The following is a 20,425-nucleotide window of genomic DNA, read 5'->3' as shown; positions in this document are numbered from 1 at the left end:
ACAAGCACAGATGCTAAATAAGTATTTTGCCTCTGTTCTCTCCAAAGCAGGTTAGGGAAGATCTACATGGGGTAGGGGTGGGGGATGAGGTTGGAGATTTAGGGGCACAGATTAGAGTCACCCCCCCTAGAAGTCAAGGAGCTCCTAAGGGCACTGGATGTTATATAGGCGGTGGATCCTGATGGATTACACCTGAGGGTGCTTAGGGAGTTGGTGGGGGTACTCTCTTGCCTCTTTGCCTCCATTTTTGAGAACTTGTAGAGAATGGGTGAGGTTATAGAGGACAAGAGGGTGGTATCAGTGGTCCCCATCTTCAAATGGGAGTAGAGGAGTGATGGGGAATTACAAGCCGTTTACCCATACATCCATTCTGGGAAAGACAATGGAAAGGCTCATAATAGGGAGAGGTCTAGTAACCCTAGATACAGAAGAGAGGTTGGCGGCCACACAACATGGCTTCCACAAAAACAGGTCCACCCAAATGAATCTTGTGTAAATCTGTGACAAGGTTTCAAGGTGGCAGGACGGAGTGGGCGCAGTGGATGTGGTTTATTTGGATTTCAGTAATGCCTTCGATAAAGTGCCACATGGCATCCTGGTTGAGAAATTGATGGGGTTTAGGATAGACCAGTGCATTGTCTGATGGAGTAGGGCATGGTTGACGGACCAAAAGCAGGGGGTAACTATTGGGGAATCATTGGGATGGCGGCCAGTGATGAGCAGGCTCTCCAGGGCTCTGTCCTGGGACCGATCATGCTCAGTGAGCTGGAAGAGGGGGTGACTAGTCTGCTTGTCAGATTTGCAGAAGATTCTTAAATGGGCATGGTGGCCAGAACTGAGGGATTCAAGAGTTGTTTCAGGTTGCTGATGCTTCTGCCAGTAGTATGGTATCATCTGCATATCTTAAATTACTGCTGTTTCTTCTGCCAATTTTCACTCCTTCCTCTGATTCTAATCCAGCTTTCCTTGTGATGTGTTCTGCATGTAGATTAAACAGATAGGGGGATGAAATAATCCTTGTCTGACACCTTTGCCTGTAGAAAATTATCCTGTTTTTCCATATTCTGTCCTAACAGAATCTTGTGCATGATAGAGGTCACACATTAGGACAATCAAGAGTTGAGGAAGCACCATTTCTTTCATTTCCTTCTGTACTTTCTCAGGGTCCTCACAGTCAAAAGTTTTGCTGTAGTCTATACAGCATTGACTGATTTTTTTCTGGAAGTTCTGAGACACCCCTCTTTAGAAACATAGTGAATCAGAAGGGGCCTCCCAGGCCATCTAGTCTGACCCCTGGCTCTAGCCTGCTCCACTCATGTGGTCATCCAGTCTTTCCTTAAATACCATCACTGATGCCCCCACCACCATGTCCCATTGAAGCCCATTCCATATGGGGTCCTGACTGTCAGGAAGTACTTCCTAATATCCAACCTTCCTGAGCTTTGCCCCATTGGACCACATTCTTTCCTCCATCGCAGGGGAAAACAGGCCATAACCCTCTACTCGGTGACATCCCCTCACATACCTATATGGTGCTATAAGATCCCCTCTGAGACTCCTCTTCTCCAGGCTTAAAATACCCAGCTCCCTCAATCTCATATGTTCTTTGTCATGGTCTCTGTGCATCACACACATGGGTGCTGCGTCTGTGCAGTGCATGTATTCTGGAAGATTCTCTCAGCTCATTAGGATTTTTGGCGGGAACCCTGCCTCCCCTCCCCCTCCGTATAAATAGCTCAGGTTCCCGCCCTCTTATCAGTCTGCTTTTGACCACCATTCACTGTGCCTCGGGTTTCTCTCGCTGCTTTTGCTTTTCCTTCAAAAAAAAAAAAAAAAAAAAAAAAAAAAGCCAAACAAACTCCCTACCAATTTCTTCTCTCTCTCTCTCTGAAAAATTTCCCATTTAAGCTTCTTCTAAAACCTCTCTACTGCCTCATCAGCTTCTTTTTTTCAACCCCCTTCCCCCCTTAAAAAAAATCTATCATCTGTTCTTATTTCAACCCCTTTTTTCTATTCCTTGATGGCACAGCATTCTGGTTTTAGAAAGTGTGCACAGTGTTGGGCGAAAATTCTGCCTACTGACAGCCATTCACTCTGCCTAGTTTGTTTTGGGGAGGGGCATCATGTGGACAAGTGTGTCCACTGACAGGCTTTTACTAAACAAGCCCAGAAAAATCAAGAAAGCCATCTTAAAATAGAACTCTGGGACAGAGCTCTAGTGACTATGAAGGAGGTCACCTCTTTGAAAATGATGGGTCCTCCTGTTTCTGAAGAAAGCGCCCCTGCAGGTACACCTGCTTTAAGGAGTTCTGGGACTACAGAAAAATGTTCCTTGGGGTCTCATTCTCCTAGAAAGCATAATGGGAAAAGAAAACACCTTGAGACCAAACAATCTGGGAAGAAAAATTATCCCAGAAAAGAAAAACCTGAGAAAAAGTGGAAATGACATTTTCATTCCACTCAGGATGACATGGAATATCGACTTGAGATGGAGCTGGCTGGTTCATCTATACCGAAAGAGCCTCTGTTTCTACCACCATCAGTGTTGGCAACTGTGAGATCATCTTCACACTCGGTCCAGCCTGTCACCAAGACTGTCTCCATGCTTGCAACCTAGCCTGCCTGATCTCCACAGACTCAAGACAGCCTTTTACCTACATCTATCTCGGGGAGATTCGGGAATCCATAAACCACTCACCTCAGCTTTCCAAAGCATCAGTACAAATAACTCAAAGGTCACCAGGACAAGTCTTCCTACACTGAGTCTGTATGGACTAGCATTAACTGAAGCTTCTCCGGGTTCGACCCATAAATCCATCCATGCCTTCAAACCAGAGATCCATTAGTATGGAAGAGACTGGTACTGGATGCCCTCTCCATACCCATGTTATCTGCCTTGGATATACATGGGATTGTATTTCACCTTATGGGTTTCTTTGTCTTCCAGCTCATTCTCAACATCTGCCATGACAATAGTTGAATTTACCATCTACTTCTCAAGAGTCAAGTGCCACTCCCCAAGCAACAGAGCATCTGTCACTGGCTCGTTCCTCCTCTTCCAATATGAAATATATATCGGACTCTGACTCTGATACCACCAAGGTAGTTTCCACCTTGCCTGAGAATATTGTGTCCCCACAAGGTCCAGGATCACCCAGGGAGATCATGGGATGGTTCTCTGAACGAATCATTTGTATCAGTGTTCAACAACATACCAGACCAGAACAAGATACCATTTACAATGTCATCAGAACAGAGGATGAAGTCCCAGCAGCTCTCTCATTTATTCCCACGCTACACCAGCTGGTGATGGAACCTTGGGAACTGCCAAATCATCTGCATCCAACATTGTGGCATCTTAAAAGAATGTATAGGGTGAGGGATCAGTACATTCCCTTCCTATTGTACCACCCCCAACTGAATTTGGTAGTCATCAAATCCACTCAGGGCTGTCAGAATCAAGAACATACTGCACTTGACCAACCATGAGGGAAGGAAAATTGATATATGGTAGATGGACCACACATGGCCATAATGTTATAGTGTTACATTTTAAGCTGAGTGAGAATACCTGAAAAGCATTAGTACTTAAGAATTTTTCACAATGTTTATACTGCTTACCTGTAGAATGCTGAGCTCACCCACATCTACCTTTTCAGGGAAACTCCCAACACTTTATAACATCGAGTTTCTATGTATTAACAATAAGAATTTCTACTTCTGTTTATTCCCTTATTGCTGAGAAAATACTTGTGCTTTATAGCTGTTGCTAATGGGCAGGATTGGGTGTGTCTTCTGTCTATTAGAATAAACTGTGAAAGAATTTAGGGCATAATTGTATGGCCAGTAGATGCTGTCTCTGTGAGCATAGGAAATATTGAAGTAATAGTCCTAGCCTAAGAAAAGTGCTAGAGCTTTGGAGCTGAGCCTCCAAATTTGGACTGGCCTCCCTGCACTTTTGTAGCTTTGTGGTTCTTTCCATACCAGCTTTGGCTATGAAGTGGTAAGTGCTTGGGGAGCAGGGAGCAGAGGAGGAAGTCTGCACTGGCACCAGAATACAAGGAATTCCAGAAGTCCCTCAGACCTTCCCCCTCACTAGCAGGAATGAAACACAAAATCATCTAAAGTGTTTTGGAGAACAAGGGAAACATGGAGGCAAACCTCATCTTCGCACTCTTCCCAGTCTCCATTGGGTGTCCATAATTTTTTGAGTTCAGCTGATTATGAGCATCATTAGCGTGTTCTGCAGGTAATTATTTATGCCAGCAAATTTGAAAACTCAACAGTGGCCACAGGATTGGAAAAGGTCAGTTTACATTCCAGTCCCAAAGAAGGGCAATGCCAAAGAATGTTTGAATTACCACACCATTGCACTCATTTCACATGCTAATAAAGTTATGCTCAAAATCCTACATGCTAGGTTCCAGCAGTATGTGGACCGAGAACTACCAGAAGCACAGGCAGGGTTTTGAAGAGGCAGGGAAAGTAGAGAAAGTAGTTGCAGAGAAACTATTGCCATCATATGCTGGATCATGGAGAAAGCTAGGGAGTTCCAGAAAAACATCTACTTCTGCTTCATTGACTATGTCAAAGCCTTTGATTGTGTGGATCACAACAAATTGTGGCAAGTTCTTAAAGAGATGGGAGTACCAGACCATCTTATTTGTCTCTTGAGAAACCTATACGTGAGTCAAGAAGCAACAGTGAGAACTGGACAAGGAATCACAGATTGGTTCAAAATTGAGAAAGAAGTTCAGCAAGGCTGTATACTGTTGCCCTGTTTATTTAACTTATATGTAGAGCACATCATGAGAAAGGCAGGGCTAGATGAATCACAAGCTGGAATTAAGATTGCCGGGACAAATATCAACAACCTCAGATATGCAGATGATACCACTCTCATGGCAGAGAGTGAAGAGCAACTAAAGAGCCTCTTGATGCAGGTGAAAGAGGAGAGTGCAAAAGTTGACTTGAAACTCAACATCAAGAAAACTAAGATCATGGCAACCAGTCCTTTCACTTCCTGGCGGATAGATGGGGAAGAAATGGAGGTAGTGACAGATTTTATTTTCCTGGGCTCCAACATTACTGCAGATGGGGACTGCAGCCAAGAAATTAAAAGGCTCTTGCTCCTTGAGAGGAAAGCTGTGGCAAATCTAGACAGCATACTAAAAAGCAGAGACATCACCCTGCCAACAAAAGTGCGTATAGTCAAGGCTATGGTTTTCCCAGTTGCAATGTATGGCTGTGAAAGTTGGACCATAAGGAAGGCTGATTGCCGAAGAATTGAGGCCTTTGAATTGTGGTGCTGGAAAAGACTCCTGCGAGTCCCTTGGATTGCAAGGCGATCAAACTGGTCAGTCCTAGAGGAGATCAACCCTGACTGCTCTTTAGAAGGCCAGATACTGAAGATGAAACTCAAATACTTTGGCTACCTAATGAGAAGAAAGGACTCCCTGGAGAAGAGCCTAATGCTGGGAACAATTGACGGCAAAAGAAGGAGATGGCAGAGGTTGAGGTGGCTGGATGGGGTCACTGAAACAGTTGGTGTGAGCTTAGGTGGACTCCAGGGGATGGTGGAGGACAGGAGAGCAAGGAGGAATGTTGTCCATGGGGTCACTATGGGTCGGACGCAACTTCGCTAAACAACAAATTTGTTTAAGGAAGGTGTCTAATCACAGTGGACAGGTTAGATGAAATAAACAGTATAGGTTGTGTGAAATAAACTGGCTGTTGACATTAGCTACCCTGTTTTCTCTCTTTTTGTAATTTGTAGAATGGTATACTTGTATTTTAAAGTAATTGACTTGAACCAGATTCAGGATTCTGTAACTGAGCTGACAGAAGTTGGCTTCCATGCCCCTGCTTCCCCACAGCAACCCCTCTAGGCTCCTGAAATAGCTCTGTGTTTGGTAACCCAGAGAGTCTAGGGATCTGCAGAATGGGCAGGCTATTGTGCTGAGCTGAAAGGCAAAGACTCCCTCAAAATGAGGTGGAAGCAAAGCTCTACCCATTGGTATCTCCCCTTGTCTGAATTTTGGGGATCTTTGTGGCACCACAGCTTATCAATAGGGTCATCCAACTATTTTTATAGTATTTTGTGGGGGAGGGTTTGGAGAAATCTGCTTCTCGTGGCTCAGTGACACATGCCTAAATCTGGTTATAATATCTTTCCCAGTCAGAGACATAGGGAGGAGGTTGGGAAATGGACAGTGCAATTAGTCACAGCATGGGTAAATTGTAAGACACATTATGGAGGAGTGAAGAGGGTGGATGAAGAGAGGGTTGCTATTTTCAGCAATTCACTGGAGATTAATTCATAGGAGCCCAATATTAGTACGGTTATTCCAGATTCTGCCATTTAAAAATAGAGCAATATCCTACAATTTTAAAATGTTACATTAAATTATATGGCATTAAATAAATTTCCAGCTGCTACTAATTTTGCTTTATAAAGAACTTATTTTTAAAAGAACAAGCTCCAAATGGAAAGTGAGCTGCACTTTGGAAGATTGAGGATGCTATAATTATATATGAGAAAGAAATTGATAGAAATTATGTAGCTTTGTTAACATTGCATTTGCATGACAACTTTATTTGGGTTATTTCAGCAAACATCAAAAGTTTAATGCATGTGTGCCAGGTGTTAAAAATTATTGCAACTAATTTTAGTTTCATTTCCATGAATGTTTGTCCCCCACTTTTCCTTCTGAAAGACAACCCAAAGTGGGTAACCATAGCATACCAAAACAAATGCGGGAATATAACAAAAAAATGTTCTAGCACTAAAAATACCATGGTAATAAATTTAAATACAGTTTAAATTTGGTACTTAACATTAGATTAATGAACTTAACACAAAATTCAGAAACATCTATTCCTGAAGCACATTTTCAGTAAATTAGTGTCTGGGGTCTCGTAGGATAGTTCAGTTTTCTAGATGTTGAAGACAAAACTCTGATCTAGGAATCAGTGGTCTGCCCCCCACCCACCCAGCCAGTGTGGAAAAACTCATGTTGCCTCTCCATGTTGGGAACTTGACCTTGGACAGTGAGCAAAGGGGTCATTCCAATGTTTGGGAGAGAAGGAGACTGCACAGGCCAAGGTACAGTGTATCCTGTGTTCTCAGCAATGTATCCTGTGTTCTCTTGCCTCTGAAGAGTCTTAGCTAGACGGCCACAAACATTCAAGTGAAACTGCAGAGAGTAAGTGGAGGTTGATGCTATCACTTCTTTCTCTCAGCATTGTATTCCCATGAGCCTCCAAATTTGGAGACTTGGACTGTGCACTAAGTGGCTAACAATAAACAGACTGGATCATCTCAGAACTCTCTAACTCCCTAACCCTCTCCAGGCCCCCCGGGAGCAGCCCCCTTTGGACAGAGGGTTGAGGGACAGGCCACGGGAGGAGCAGCCGCAGAGACATGGAGGCATGTCACCCAGAGGAGGAGGAGGCCAGCACGGCGTCCTCCTTTTCCTGGCACCAATCTGGAGCTGGGAAACAGGTTCTCTCCACTTGGGGAGGCTGGGGCTGATGAGGACTTGGGGGACCAGCAGGACCCCCAGCCTGGGACGTCAGGCGGCAAGGGGGCCGCTGCAGGAGAGGTGAGGGCCAGGGCACGGCCGCCCACCAGCACCGGGAAGGTACGGCGGCAGGTGATTGTTGTTGGGGACTCCCTGCTGAGGGGCACTGAGGCGGCAGTGTGCCGCCCCAACCTGGAGACAAGGGAGGTTTGCTGCCTGCCAGGCGCATGCATCCAGCATGTGAAGGACAGAGTGGAGCGTCTTGTTTGCTCCGGGGGTCATCGTCCGCTCCTGATGTGGGCACAAATGAGGTGGCCAGGCAGGGTGTGGTCGGGATCACCAGGGACTTCGAGGCCTTGGGGAAGAAACTCAGGGAGCTAACGGCCCAAGTGGCCTTCTTGTCAATCTTACCGGTCTGGGGATTTGGGCCAGGAAGGGACAGGAGGGTCTCCGAGGTGAACAACTGGCTTAGGGTGTGGTGCCAGAAGGAACACTTTGGGTTCCTTGACCACGGCACTCGGTTTCTTGCCAATGGACTTCTGGCAAGGGATGGGTTGCACCTCACGAGGATGGGGAAAAGGTCCTTTGGAGATACTCTAGTGAGCTTTGTCTGGAAGACTTTAAACTGAGCCGGGGGGGGGGGGTTCAGGCCCCCAGAAACGTTTCTGCACTGGACAAGTATGGGGAGAGGATCAGGGTTCTGGGAGCAGGGTTTTAGTGGTACTGCAGGGACTGACAGGACTCCTACAGAGAGGGGCCAGGTATCAGGGAGGATGGGAGGAAGGAGCAGGCTGGGAACTCCAAGGAAAGGAAGCGGTGGGAAGGAGTTGAGGTGCATGTACACCAATGCTAGGAGCATGGGTAATAAGCAGGAAGAGCTTGAAGCTCTCCTGGGAATAGGAGCGTTTGACCTGGTGGGAATCACAGAAACTTGGTGGAATGAAAGGCAAGTCTGGAATGCGAACATAGAAGGGTATCACCTTTTTAGAAAGGACAGAAAGTGAAAAAGGGGTGGGGGCGTGGCTTTATACATCAGGGAAGGGATAGGATGCAGTGAGATAGAATGCAGCACAGATGGGGATTCGGTAGAGGCAGTCTGGGTGAAACTTGGGGGTTTTGACAGGGAAAGAGACCTGACAGTGGGGGTATGTTATCGCCCTCCAGGTCAACTTGAGACCTGGATGATGTCCTGACAGGCCAGATTCTAAGGATATCTTGCGGGAGAGACACAGTAATTATGGGAGATTTCAGTCTCCCGGATATTAGTTGGGAGACCCACTTGGCGGTGACAGCCAGGTCACGTCACGTCACTTCAGCTGTAGAGGGAGGGTTTTTCAAACAGAGGGTCTGAGAGGTGACGAGGGGGGGAAACATCCTTGACTTGGTCTTGACCAATAGGGAGGAGCTGATAGATGAAGTACAGATTAGGGGAGCTCTGGATGCGAGTGATCACTCCATCCTTTGCTTTGCGATCAGGGGACTGGGGACGTGCAGCAGGTCGAGCACTAGAAGCTGGGACGTCAAGAGGGCTAAATTTGGCCAACTGAAGGCCAGACTGGGGAAAGTCTCCTGGGATAGGTTACTGAAAGGAAAGCGAGTTGAGGAGGGGTGGATGGCACACAAAAGTGAGGTTTTGGAGGCACAAGCTTTGACGATACCTCTGGTTAGTAAGGTGGGGAGGCGGAGGAGAGCGCTGCCATGGAAGCGAAAGGAGGTGGTTAGAGGGATTAGATGAAAGAGGAACCTCCGTAGGAAATGGGTACTGGGGCAAATAGACAAAAGGGTATACCGGGAGGAGGAGGCCCGTTGCAGAAGGATTCTTCGCAAGGCTAAGGCTGATTATGAGCTGAGACTTTTCAAGAATATCAAGAGCAACAAAAAGGGCTTCTTTCAGCATGTGAGTAGAAAGAGGAAGGGGAGAGAAGTGGTGGGACCACTAAATAAGGAGGAAGCAGATCCAGTGACTGATATGAGGGAACAAGCACAGATGCTAAATGACTATTTTGCCTCTGTGTTCTCCCCAAAGCAGGATAGGGGAGATCCGCATAGGAGATTAGATGAGGCTGGGGACATAGGGGCACAGATTAGAGTCACCCCCCCTTGAAGTTGAGGGACTCCTCAGGGCATTGTATATTAAAAAGGCACCAGGCCCTGACGGGTTACACCCGAGAGTACTTCGAGAGTTGACAGGGGTACTCTCATGCCCGCTGGTCTCCATTTTTGAGGCCTCATGGAGAACGGGTGAAGTCCAGAGGACTGGAGGGTGGCATCAGTGGTCCCAATTTTCAAAAAGGGCAGTAGAAGGGACATGGGGAATTACAGACCAGTTAGCCTTACGTCCATTGTAGGTAAAACAATGGAAAGGCTCATAATAGAGATCTAGTGATGCTAGATAGGGAAGGGAGGCTGACAGCCACACAACGCGGCTTTCGCAAAAAAAGGTCCTGCAAGACAAACCTTGTGGAATTCTACGCCCAGGTTTCTAGGTGGCTAGATGGAGGGGATGCAGTGGATGTGGTATACCTGGATTTCAGCAAGGCCTTTGACAAAGTGCCCCATGATATCCTGGTGGAGAAACTGAGGAGTTTTGGGATACTCCAAAGTACTGTCTGGTGGATTTGGGCATAGTTGACTGACTGAAAGCAGAAGGTAACCATTAGTGGGGAATCATCGGGATGGCGGCTAGTGACAAGCAGGGTCCCCCAGGGCTCTGTCCTGGGGCCGATCCTGTTTAATCTTTTCATCAGTGACATGGAAGAAGGGGTAAACAGTCTGCTGATCAAATTCTCTGATGACAGTAAAACTGGAGCAGTGGCCACAACTGAGGAGCAGGTACTCCAGATCCAAAAGGGTCTGGACAGACTATGGAAGTGGACAGGGGACAACAGGATGGCGTTCAATGTGGATAAGTGCAAGGTCTTGCACTTGGGGCATAGGAATAGGTGTCATAAGTACAGGATAGGTGACAAGTGGCTGGAGAGCAGCACTTGTGAAAGGGACCTCGGGGTACTGGTTGATTGCAGGCTAAACATGAGTCAACAGTGTGATGCGGTGGTTAAGAGGGTGAACGCCACCCTTGGTTGCATAGCCAGAAGTGTGGTTTCTAGATCAAGAGAGGTATTGCTACCACTCTATAGGACTCTGGTGTGCCCGCAACTGGAGAATTGTGCTCAGTTTTGGGCCCCTCATTACAGAAAGGATATTGCCAGGTTAGAGTCAGTGCAGCGTAGGTTGTCAGTGCTCAAGGTTGGTGGCTGGTTTGCAGGAGATGGGGTATGAGACGAGACTGAGGGAACTGGGTCTCTTCAGCCTGGAGAAAAGGACACTCAGAGGGGATATGTTGGTGACATACAGGTATGTGAGGGATGTCGCATGGAGATGGGTAGAGACCTGTTCTCCCCTGCAGAGGAAGGCAGGATGCGCTCCAATGGAGCAAAGCTCAGGGACCAAGGTTCCATTTGGATGCCAGGAAGCACTTCCTGACAGTCAGGACCCCGAGGGTGTGGAATGGGCTCCCACGAGAGGTCGTTGAGGCCCCATCGGTGAGGATGTTCAAGGATAGGCTAGACATGCACTTGATGGGCATGTCATGAGCGGAGCCGGCTGGTGCCCGAGGTCAGACTAGATGACCGGGAGGACCCTTCTGACTTGCTCTGTTTCTATGTTTCTATGTTTCTCTCTTTGCCAGGACAGAATCATTAATATGGTAACAATGCCCTCTCACCACAGGTTAAAACAGAAGCAAAAGGAAAGCGCCTCTACCACATCATTAAGTAGTAAGCTCTTTTGGCAGTGAGTATCAGTGGTGGCTTCTTCTGGTGGCTGCAGTATTATAGCTCAGCTAGATAAAGTTTACAAGTAGCCACTGACGTTCCTCTAGACTGATGGTGGGTCTGCATTTCCAAGGACATCTCCTCAGATTTCAAATGGAGGGGGAGAACTTGAAACATGACATGTGCTCAAAAAAATATGTAGCTAAAACCTAGCTTATGTAAGCTGTTTTGTGAAAGTAGCTGAGAAAGCAGAAATGAGGATCCTGTGGTCTCAGTACAATTTAGGAAGACTTGTGATTTGTATTTACTTACTCCATTTCTATATCACCCACTAGCCGAGGCTCTCTAGGCAATAACAAAACTTCAGAAGTGTGTGTGCATGTGTTCGTGTGCACATACACACACATTAAAAGGGGTGACATGCTCACATACACCTGTTGTTCCCATGTATCATTCATAAAAGTGAAGAGGAGCTAATGGAACAGTAACAGTTTATGACATCAAAGAAAGGGAACATTGGTTCAGATATCATGAAGCATTTATCTGTTGCTTCTACAACAGAAGCAGTGCAATAGTTTCCAATCCTATTACATTGATTTGACCTTTGAGGACAGCTTGTGGTTTGTAAAGGAGTCTGAGTTAAGTTCAATGATTCATGTTTAGTTACATGTGACTCCTGCCTTACCAGTTCGACTTCATTGTTTCCCTGCAAAAACAGAATTGTTTGACACTTCGTGACCACATTAAATAAGGGTACAAATATGATAGGCACTGATCATAGTATACTTTAGAGACATTTTTCTACTATTATGACTTTGAGAAATCATGTACAATTCAAATAATATTCAGGGATACTTTTACATTGTTTTAATTCAAGAGAACCATGTCATTACATTAATTATAGGAGACTAGTTTTTTTAAAAATATAACTTAGTGTTTTGTTTTTAGTCAAGTCTCTCTTAACCCTTTCACCTGTCTCCCATACATAACATGCTCTCTTTTCTTGCTGAACTACCAAACTTTTTGTAATTCTTATCCCTTGTTAACTGTTCATTCTTTTCTTTGCTAGTCCCATAACATACTCTCTTCTTTGGAACCACAGCACATCTGCAGCCCTCCTCAGAGAGCCTGCAGGAGTCATTTTGTGTGTGTTGAACATAATAAAGAAAATAGTTATAATTCTATGAGAGTAAAGGACCACTCACATAACCTTAAAGAGATTTCACTGAGATCCTAGGAATGGAGGAGTGCATTGAATGTAGAGCTATAGCAGAGTTCAGTGCCCATTTCATGGATATTGCTGAAGAAAGCCTGAGATTAGCAGGGCCTCTTAAACCACTATGGTTTGTACTGCTGCACAAGCCATAGATACTGGGGTGGGGAAAACTGCCTACCCCCACCCAGCCACAGTTTCTGTGCATACCCTTGGCCCTTGCCCTGACATGGCTACATTGCTCACTGGAATTCTTGGCATTTTGTTTAAAGTTTTAATATGAAATTGTGACATAATTGAACCTCTCCTCAGCTGTGAAGAAGTATTTTACAGGCTTGTGTATGAAAAAGAATAGATGTTAGTGGCTGTTTATTAACTAGGACTACAGGAGCTCTGTGTAGGAGTCTAAACCAGTTGCAGTCAGGTGAAAATATTCTTTATGTTGGGTAGCAATAGAGATAAGTTTGGTTAGGCAGGCTTATGATTTGGCACAGGCTAAGTAGAATCAGTTGAGGAGTTTGTTGTAGGGAGGGATTCTGTAGAGAGCAGGTGGGCTGTTGTTGCAATCTAGGTCCACCAATGAAAAAGTTGAAGGAATGACTAAGTAGCCACCACTAAGATTTCCAGGCAAGGTGCTACTGGAGAGTAATTTTTTTTTTTTTGGAATAAGAATGGTGTGAATTCAGGCCTTAAGGGAAGAACACTTACTGAGTGAGTGGTAGAGAAGACAAGCAGACCACAACCAGAATACTGTGAGGCTGAATGCCAGGAAACAAAAAACAACTGTGCCAGAAAGGGCTTGGAATTTGTAGAAGGTACTCTATAGAAGCATAGGATGATCATTTTCTTTATTCCTATGTAAGAAAAATGAAGCATCACTATCATTCTGCTTAGTCCAAGGGCAGTGGAGAGCTGCGAATTAGAGTTCAAGGGTGTAGCCCATACATACAGTAATTCTTGTCTGTGGCCTCCAGCTTTGTATACATATGCATGAGTTCTTATAAGGGGCAGTAGTAGTACCCCTAACATTGTACCAGCCCCAGATACCATAAACCTTTTGGTTGGCCTTGCAAGGCTAATTGGAGTGACATTCAGGGCACTATTTATCCTGATTGCCAGTTAACAGAATAGTAGAATTCGTGGAACAACTGGTTTTGTTGATTAGAATATAAAGAGCAGACATTTTTCCTAATTATCTGTTCGGCATTACTGGACAGATCTGGGCAGTTAAAAAAAAACTTGTGCCAGAATTGCTTAATTGCTGCTCTTCCCATAGTTTCACAAATGTGTGCAATGAAGTTTGGATTTTGGAACTAAATGATGTCTACAGAGATAACGGAGATTAATCTAGATCTTTGAAGAATAAATACAAAACTACAATTCTATATTTTTTGCTTTATTTATTGTGCCAAGTTTGGACCTACTTCTGGATTAGTACAACTTTCCCAGCAGTCCGCTACTCGAAGATTATCAGGACGGTTGAAGAGATTCAGCATTACTCGTTCACTTGACGATCTTGAGGTAATTATATAATACTAAGTTTTCCTATTTTTCTTTGAAGAGAACAGGCATTAATTAATAAGTTATTTTATGCTTTATTTGTATAACCTGTGGAAAGTAGCTATTTCCCAACTGAGTCCAGATATGAGTGTATTGGATGCATGTGTCCTAAACATTGTTATAATACAGGTGTCGCCAATGCAAGGCCCCTAGGAACCTCCAGTCACAACCACAATATGTGACCTCTAGTCACGGTCACTCCCTGCTCCCTTCAGACATTTTAAATAAAAGACTTAAATGGCAGGGTGCCATGTTCTGTTTCCCCTCTCTGAACTTGTGTCTGATCAGCTGGAAGAAGGGAAGGAATTGCTTCCTGACCCTGCCAAAATTTCTTCCACCCATGCAGACCTTTCCCTTTTGTGTTCTTTTTCACTCCCCAAAATCCCTTTATCTCATACTCTCTCTTCCCTCTGTATTTTGCGTTGCCCCATTCCCCTCATTACTTTTGCTTTGCTACTTGCGCCTTCCTTATTTTTCTCTCACCATTGCATTTCTTTGTTGGTTCTCCCCCTCCTTGCTCTGTTTTTCCCTATTGGGGAATGCAGTGGCTGAGCCTGGGGTTAAGGTAGGGGAAGCAATTTACTTTCTCTTTGAGGGAGGGAATTTTAATTTCCTTTGGTACTGGGAAGGTGCATGTGTAGTATGAAAAGAGCAATTATATCTAATCAGTTCCACTAAGTTCCATGTCAGCAGCATACATGGGATTGTGACTTTACGTGACATTTTGCTGGTCTTCTTTGGGATCTAGTATGTGGAACGGCTTTAGTATTCAGACTCTGCCTCTGCCTCTGTCTGTACTCAGTTTCTTGGAAACAAGTTTAAGTTTTCATTAGTCAGTCCTGCATGGCAGCCATTATGTGACTAGCCACATCCTCTCTGGGAGCTATTTTATGATGGAACATATAGTAGTTCCATTATTCCCAAATATTCCTATAAATCCAAAAAGGTTGGGGACTGCAGTTGCAATATAGTCAGCACTGTTTCATTTACTGAACATGCCTACTAGAACAACAACAAGAATCTACTACTGGAATTTTTGTTATAAAGTTAACCTCTGTGCTCAGTTTGAAGCCTTTTGACATTTCTGTAACAAGATCCTTGGTTACTGAAACCTAAATCCTGGCTTTATGAAAATGTATAGCACTAATACTTGCAACAATGTATGAGGATCACTATTTAGTTTTGACTCAAATATTGTCAAAAAACCACAATTCTTAAAATGTATCAAGCTTTTGAAAGGAGTAGTAGGCAATTTCTAGAGTGACATGTATGCACAGTTCTTATACAAAGTTTGATGGGTCTCAGAGACAGTTTTTTAGCTCTGCAAAGTGACTTTCAAAGTGACTAAACAAAAGTGTTCTCAACATTTCATAGCCTGATGGATTAAAATAAGTGGGTGTGGTACTGAAATTTATGAGAATCCAGTTCTACCAGGAAAAATAGTATTGCAGATCTATTCAAAGAAATGAAGAACAGGCATGAAGGATTGAGCAAATAGCACAACAGGCTTGTATATGATTGTAATCTTGAAGGGAACATGTCAATACATGTGGAGAAACAGAGAAAATTGCAACAAGCTGTATACAGTGCTATATGACTTTAGAGCTAGCCTGAGTTTCAAACTAAGGATTTAGGAAACTATTTGATGAGCTTTTTTATACATATTTCACATTGAAACTATGTACTATTAATATGCTATTTTTGTAGGTAGTTCATTGTTATGCAGAGATCGTCATTGCAACAATTTAAAGCCTTGAGTACAAGCTGCTTTTTCTTTTTATTGGGCGCAGACACAAAGTAGTGTTTAATCTGGGTGGGTCTTCACTGGAAAGAAAGGAAGAGCCACCTCAGCTTTGTTTTACTTGCTAGGATAAAGTGAAAATGTATTGGTCAGCATTTTGATAGAAAGCTTTATTTAAAATGAGAGAGAAGTCCCTTAGGGACTATTTATACATGGATACAACTTGCAACATCACTTACGTAAGTAAATTTCATTTTTCTAGAAGTGTGGAAAAGTGCTTTAAAGGGCAGCTTGCACTTCTAAAAACTTCTGTAAACCTCCCCCCCCCACTGTTTCTTAGAAAATTCAAAGTTTCTCCAATTGAAATTTGAATGATATTGTGAATTGGTAATATAATATTTTCATTTTATTGTGTCATTGGTAGTAAAAGAGTTTTCTAGTAAGTGAGTATGTTATGTCATGGCTTTTTTCATTGAAATATTAATTTGATAATTTAAAGAGATTTGTAGAAGCAGTACTTGATTAATATGTTTGTGTTTTATTTGTTTATATTTTCATTTGCTAATGGTTCATCTGCCTGCTGCATTTATGACTTAAACAGGATTGAAAGAAAGGAATGTTCTAAAAGACAGGGAAGAAGTTACAGCAAAATATTGATGATTTACATTTCAGAGTTATCAAAACCAGCTCATTCATAGATGTGTACATTTTTATATCTTTGTTAAAATATTGTGTGGCTATTTCCTAGTTTATTCTTGTTAGTAAAAAAAAAAAATCAAAACTCAATCACAAAAAGGGGAGGGTTACTCTCTGGCTGCAATCCTGCAAGTGATAGATGCTTAAACTAAATGGGTTTAGGATTTACTTCTGTGTAAACATGCATATTATGCATCAATAAAATATGTTTTCAAGAACATGCTGGGAACATGTTCTCTAAATTATGTCAGTTTGAAGCTTTTATATTCAGTGATATGTATCTTTTATTTCAAAAATAGATCTCCATGTTATCCCATAGTTTTAGAATGATTATTGCTAGGGCTGCAACTTGATTACTGAAATCTTAATAAATTAATCCTTAGTGTTTTAGATTTGGCACAGTCCTCTGGCCTAGAGATGCTGGCAATTGGAAAATTCAGAGCCCTAGTCCTCAGAAATGTGTTTCAATACCAAGATTATAATACCTAAAATCTAAAGCCTTTCCTATATCTTGCAGTTGTGAACCTGGTGGTGACAAGTAAATGAGTAATTAACTTCTTACTCTTCAAATGGTTATCCTCTCTCAAAAAGAGATTCAGTAATAGGGTTGGTGAGCTTGAAATATGTTGGTTTGCAATTATACCAATCCCTAGGGTATGCACCTGAAAAACTGAACTTTTTTTTACAGTCCCACCACATAGTATGTATCTGACTCCTGCCCAACACTGAGGAAATTGAATGAATCATAAGGTAGAATGGTCTTGGGGTCAGGTACCAGCCATTAGCATTTTCCAGGGTGTGCTAATTTTGTTTCCCACCAGGATTGTTGTGGGAAACTTGAATCAAATTTAAACTGCAGAAGATGTTTGTAAATTGCTGAAATTAATCCCCTTATATTTTTGTATTTCCAATTTTCCCCCAAACCACAAGAGACTTCTAATAGTGTTCTTCTTGACCTGTGGGGAACTTGAACATGAAGGAAGTTGGCAATATACAAGCCAAAGCAAAGTTACTTTCCCCATCTTTTAGAACAGGGATTCCCGACCTTGGATGCCTGCACCCCCCAGAAAGTGCAAGACAGCATTTCAGTGGGTGTGACAAAGGGGGAGTCTGCATTGTTTTTTGTCAAAATTGGCAAATTGTGACTTTTTTGCTAAAAATTATCTCAATAATAAATTGTTATTATTTTGCTTGCATTTGAATTCACTTCTCTTTTGTCAATCCAGATAAAATCTAGGAATTGCCTGAATCCACAGGCAGACATGTGGATTGCAAGCAGCAAGAAAGTTCCATGTTTTGACAAAATTGTGAATGAGAAGTAGGAACAAAGAAGTAATTAAATTTTATGTTCACAATTGGATTGATTTTTATGGTTTATTTTTTTCTAATTGCTGAATTTATATTTGATTTTTATTCAATGATTTAAAAGCTTTATTTGTAGTTTTTCAGTTTGTTCACCCATACTACCGTATGTGGTTCAATTTGTAGTTCAAATATTAGAAATTTGACTTCTTCATATTCAAATATGGTATTACTTTCATAGGTGGTGCAAACATAAAAATTTTCAAGGGGTATAGGACATAGAAAAGGTTGGAAAACACTGTTTTAGAATGTCCTCTTTAATTGACTTGCTCTCACTAAAAATTGTAAAATTATACAATTTTTTGTGTTTCTGTTGAGGCAAATTATAAGTTATTGCCCTGTTGTGAAAGTTAGGATGACTTCCCAGTGGGAGTAATGGAGATGTCCCTGGGAAGAGTCTCTCTGCCCATTTTATCCAACTTTGAAAAGTGATCAAAGTGAATTTATTATGAATCATACATCTAAGATGGACTTTTCCCCTAGAAATATATAATCCTCTAAAGATGTTCCATTTACTGCTATATTCTTCCATGGCTTTCCCTCATCTTCTGTTAATAATGAAATTATCTGCTGGAGTTAGCAGGCATCATACTATGCCTTCCAATTTGGTATTCTCCATCTTCTGTGTTGACCATGTAGATAAAATAGGGCTACTCTAATTCTTGTGTGCTTTCTAGCAAAAATAAAAGGATTCCCCCCCCCCCCCCGCCATTTATTTAGGTGTTTGGGGGATGCAAACAGGATGTGTTCAAAAAAGAAACATCAGGCAGAGCAGGACTATCATTTTGACTGCCATCAATCTATCCATTGGGGATAGCTTCAGCAATCTCTAGTGCCTGATGTCTCTATTAATATTTTTCTAAACCTTTCCCTAGTTAATTTCATAAACTTTATTTAGGTTCTTGTTATTAAAATGCCTAGGTATCAAAGCTCAGGGACTATAGAACTCTCCAAAAGAACAGAAAAATGGCATTGTATTTTCCATGCAACATTTAAAAACATGAATACTCAACATGTAAGCTAGTCATCTGAGTAAGAGTAGCCAGTATTTTTATTAGCTTTAGTTGCAACAAGTAATGGTTGTTCCATCAAGGCCAAGAGTTTGAAGTTGTGAGTTTATACTCACCCCATATTGATCCAGTGTACTACTTTTTTCTCGCTATGTGGGGCTCTAATACTAATGCAAATCTCAATGGTGACAGTAGACATCCTTATTTTAACCCTGCTTTGGGTAATTATAGAAGTGGAGAGTTGATTAGTCTAGATTTTGCTTCTAAATAAGAATAGAGCAGGTCAAGTTCTTGAACAAATTTAGGACCACATTTGAATTCACATATGTCAATTAAAAACTTTTGATTGACTTGACACAATCGAGTGCTTTGAATTTATTCAATGCAAAAATGGCCAATAGTGATTTCTTTGCTGCGGCCACTTATATTTAGTAATCCCCTCATGGGATGTGCTATATGCTGATTAGGGACAAAGCCTATGTGGTCAAGGTGGATGCATTTCGTTATAAAAGTTTTCTTACAAATTATCAATACAGATGGAAAATTTTATAGTGTCTGTTTAATAGGGAAAGATTCAATCAGAGCAGGATCCTTATATGGTCTTGAAATTTCAACTGTTTGTGACTTTCTACCCTTTGGTGGAAGGGGAGACCCTTCTAAAAGGGTCAACACCTTCTTTGATCCCACATAAGCAGATATTAACCTATGTTATTCCATTCTTGGCTTCTGCCAATATTGCTTTAATTTCTGAATTCTCTCTTCGTATTTTTTTAACTTGCTTATTGAGTAAATGACTTAAATTCATGGTCACCAAGACAGTTTCTACTGCACCTTCTAATTTAGAGTTCAAGCCATCGATCTTGTTCTCTAAAGAAGACATCAACTCCTTCCATCTTTCTATCAGAACAGTTTTAAGAGAGAAAAAATGATTTGCAAATTGTTGATTGGCATTTGGAGAAATAATTTCCAGCTCACTGACACTGGGTGGGGTTATTCCCCTTTCTTTCCTTTTAACAATGCTTGCTTTTTCTTAACTTTAAAGTAACTTACAGTTCTTCTTCGTGGTCTCTGTGCAATCACATGTAAGGGTTTGTCGCAGAGTTCAAGGTCTGGATTGGAGACAAAAACATCCAAAGCTCAGTGGAATGGAGTGGGCAGGAGCCCATACCCTTCCCCTTCTGAAAGTCTGGATAAAAAGGGGGTCCTGCCCAGTCCCTCACTTCCTTTTCGACCGCACATGCAGTTGCCTCACATATTGGAACTTCTCTGCTCAGTTGCCTTTTCATTTTCTTCTCTTTCCTGCTTTTTGCCTCTAATATAACTTAAAAAAATTCCTCTACCCTATTCCCTCAGCATTATCTCTCCTCAAACCTCCACCTGCTTACCGAGGCAGCTTCCTGCCATCTCCCTCTCCTCTCCTTCCCCATCTTGCCTCCTTACCTCTCCTCCACATGCTTCCCCCACCTGACCCTCATGGCTAACCCAGCCTTTTGCCATTGCTCCTCCTGCGTTGCCCGGATACCTGCAGCAGACAGCCATTCCTGCTG

The 20,425-nt window shown here is 42.7% G+C and overlaps 1 protein-coding gene across 5 annotated transcripts in view; it reads left to right on the top strand.

Moving 5' to 3' along the window:
* RGS12 (regulator of G protein signaling 12) overlaps positions 1–20,425 on the top strand; it is a 172,590-nt gene that overhangs the window by 19,248 nt on the left and 132,917 nt on the right. For all 5 annotated transcript variants that reach the window (XM_044418484.1, XM_044418483.1, XM_044418485.1 and 2 more), the window contains one exon: positions 13,923–14,030. In XM_044418484.1, coding sequence (XP_044274419.1) covers positions 13,923–14,030 — 108 coding nt within the window. The remainder of the gene's footprint in view (positions 1–13,922; positions 14,031–20,425) is intronic.

This window comes from Varanus komodoensis, unplaced genomic scaffold (genome assembly GCF_004798865.1).
Source record: "Varanus komodoensis strain SLA01 unplaced genomic scaffold, ASM479886v1 scaffold9, whole genome shotgun sequence".
NCBI lineage: Eukaryota > Metazoa > Chordata > Lepidosauria > Squamata > Varanidae > Varanus > Varanus komodoensis.
Note: the sequence above shows the minus strand (reverse complement) of the source record. Positions and strands in the feature narration are given on the sequence as shown.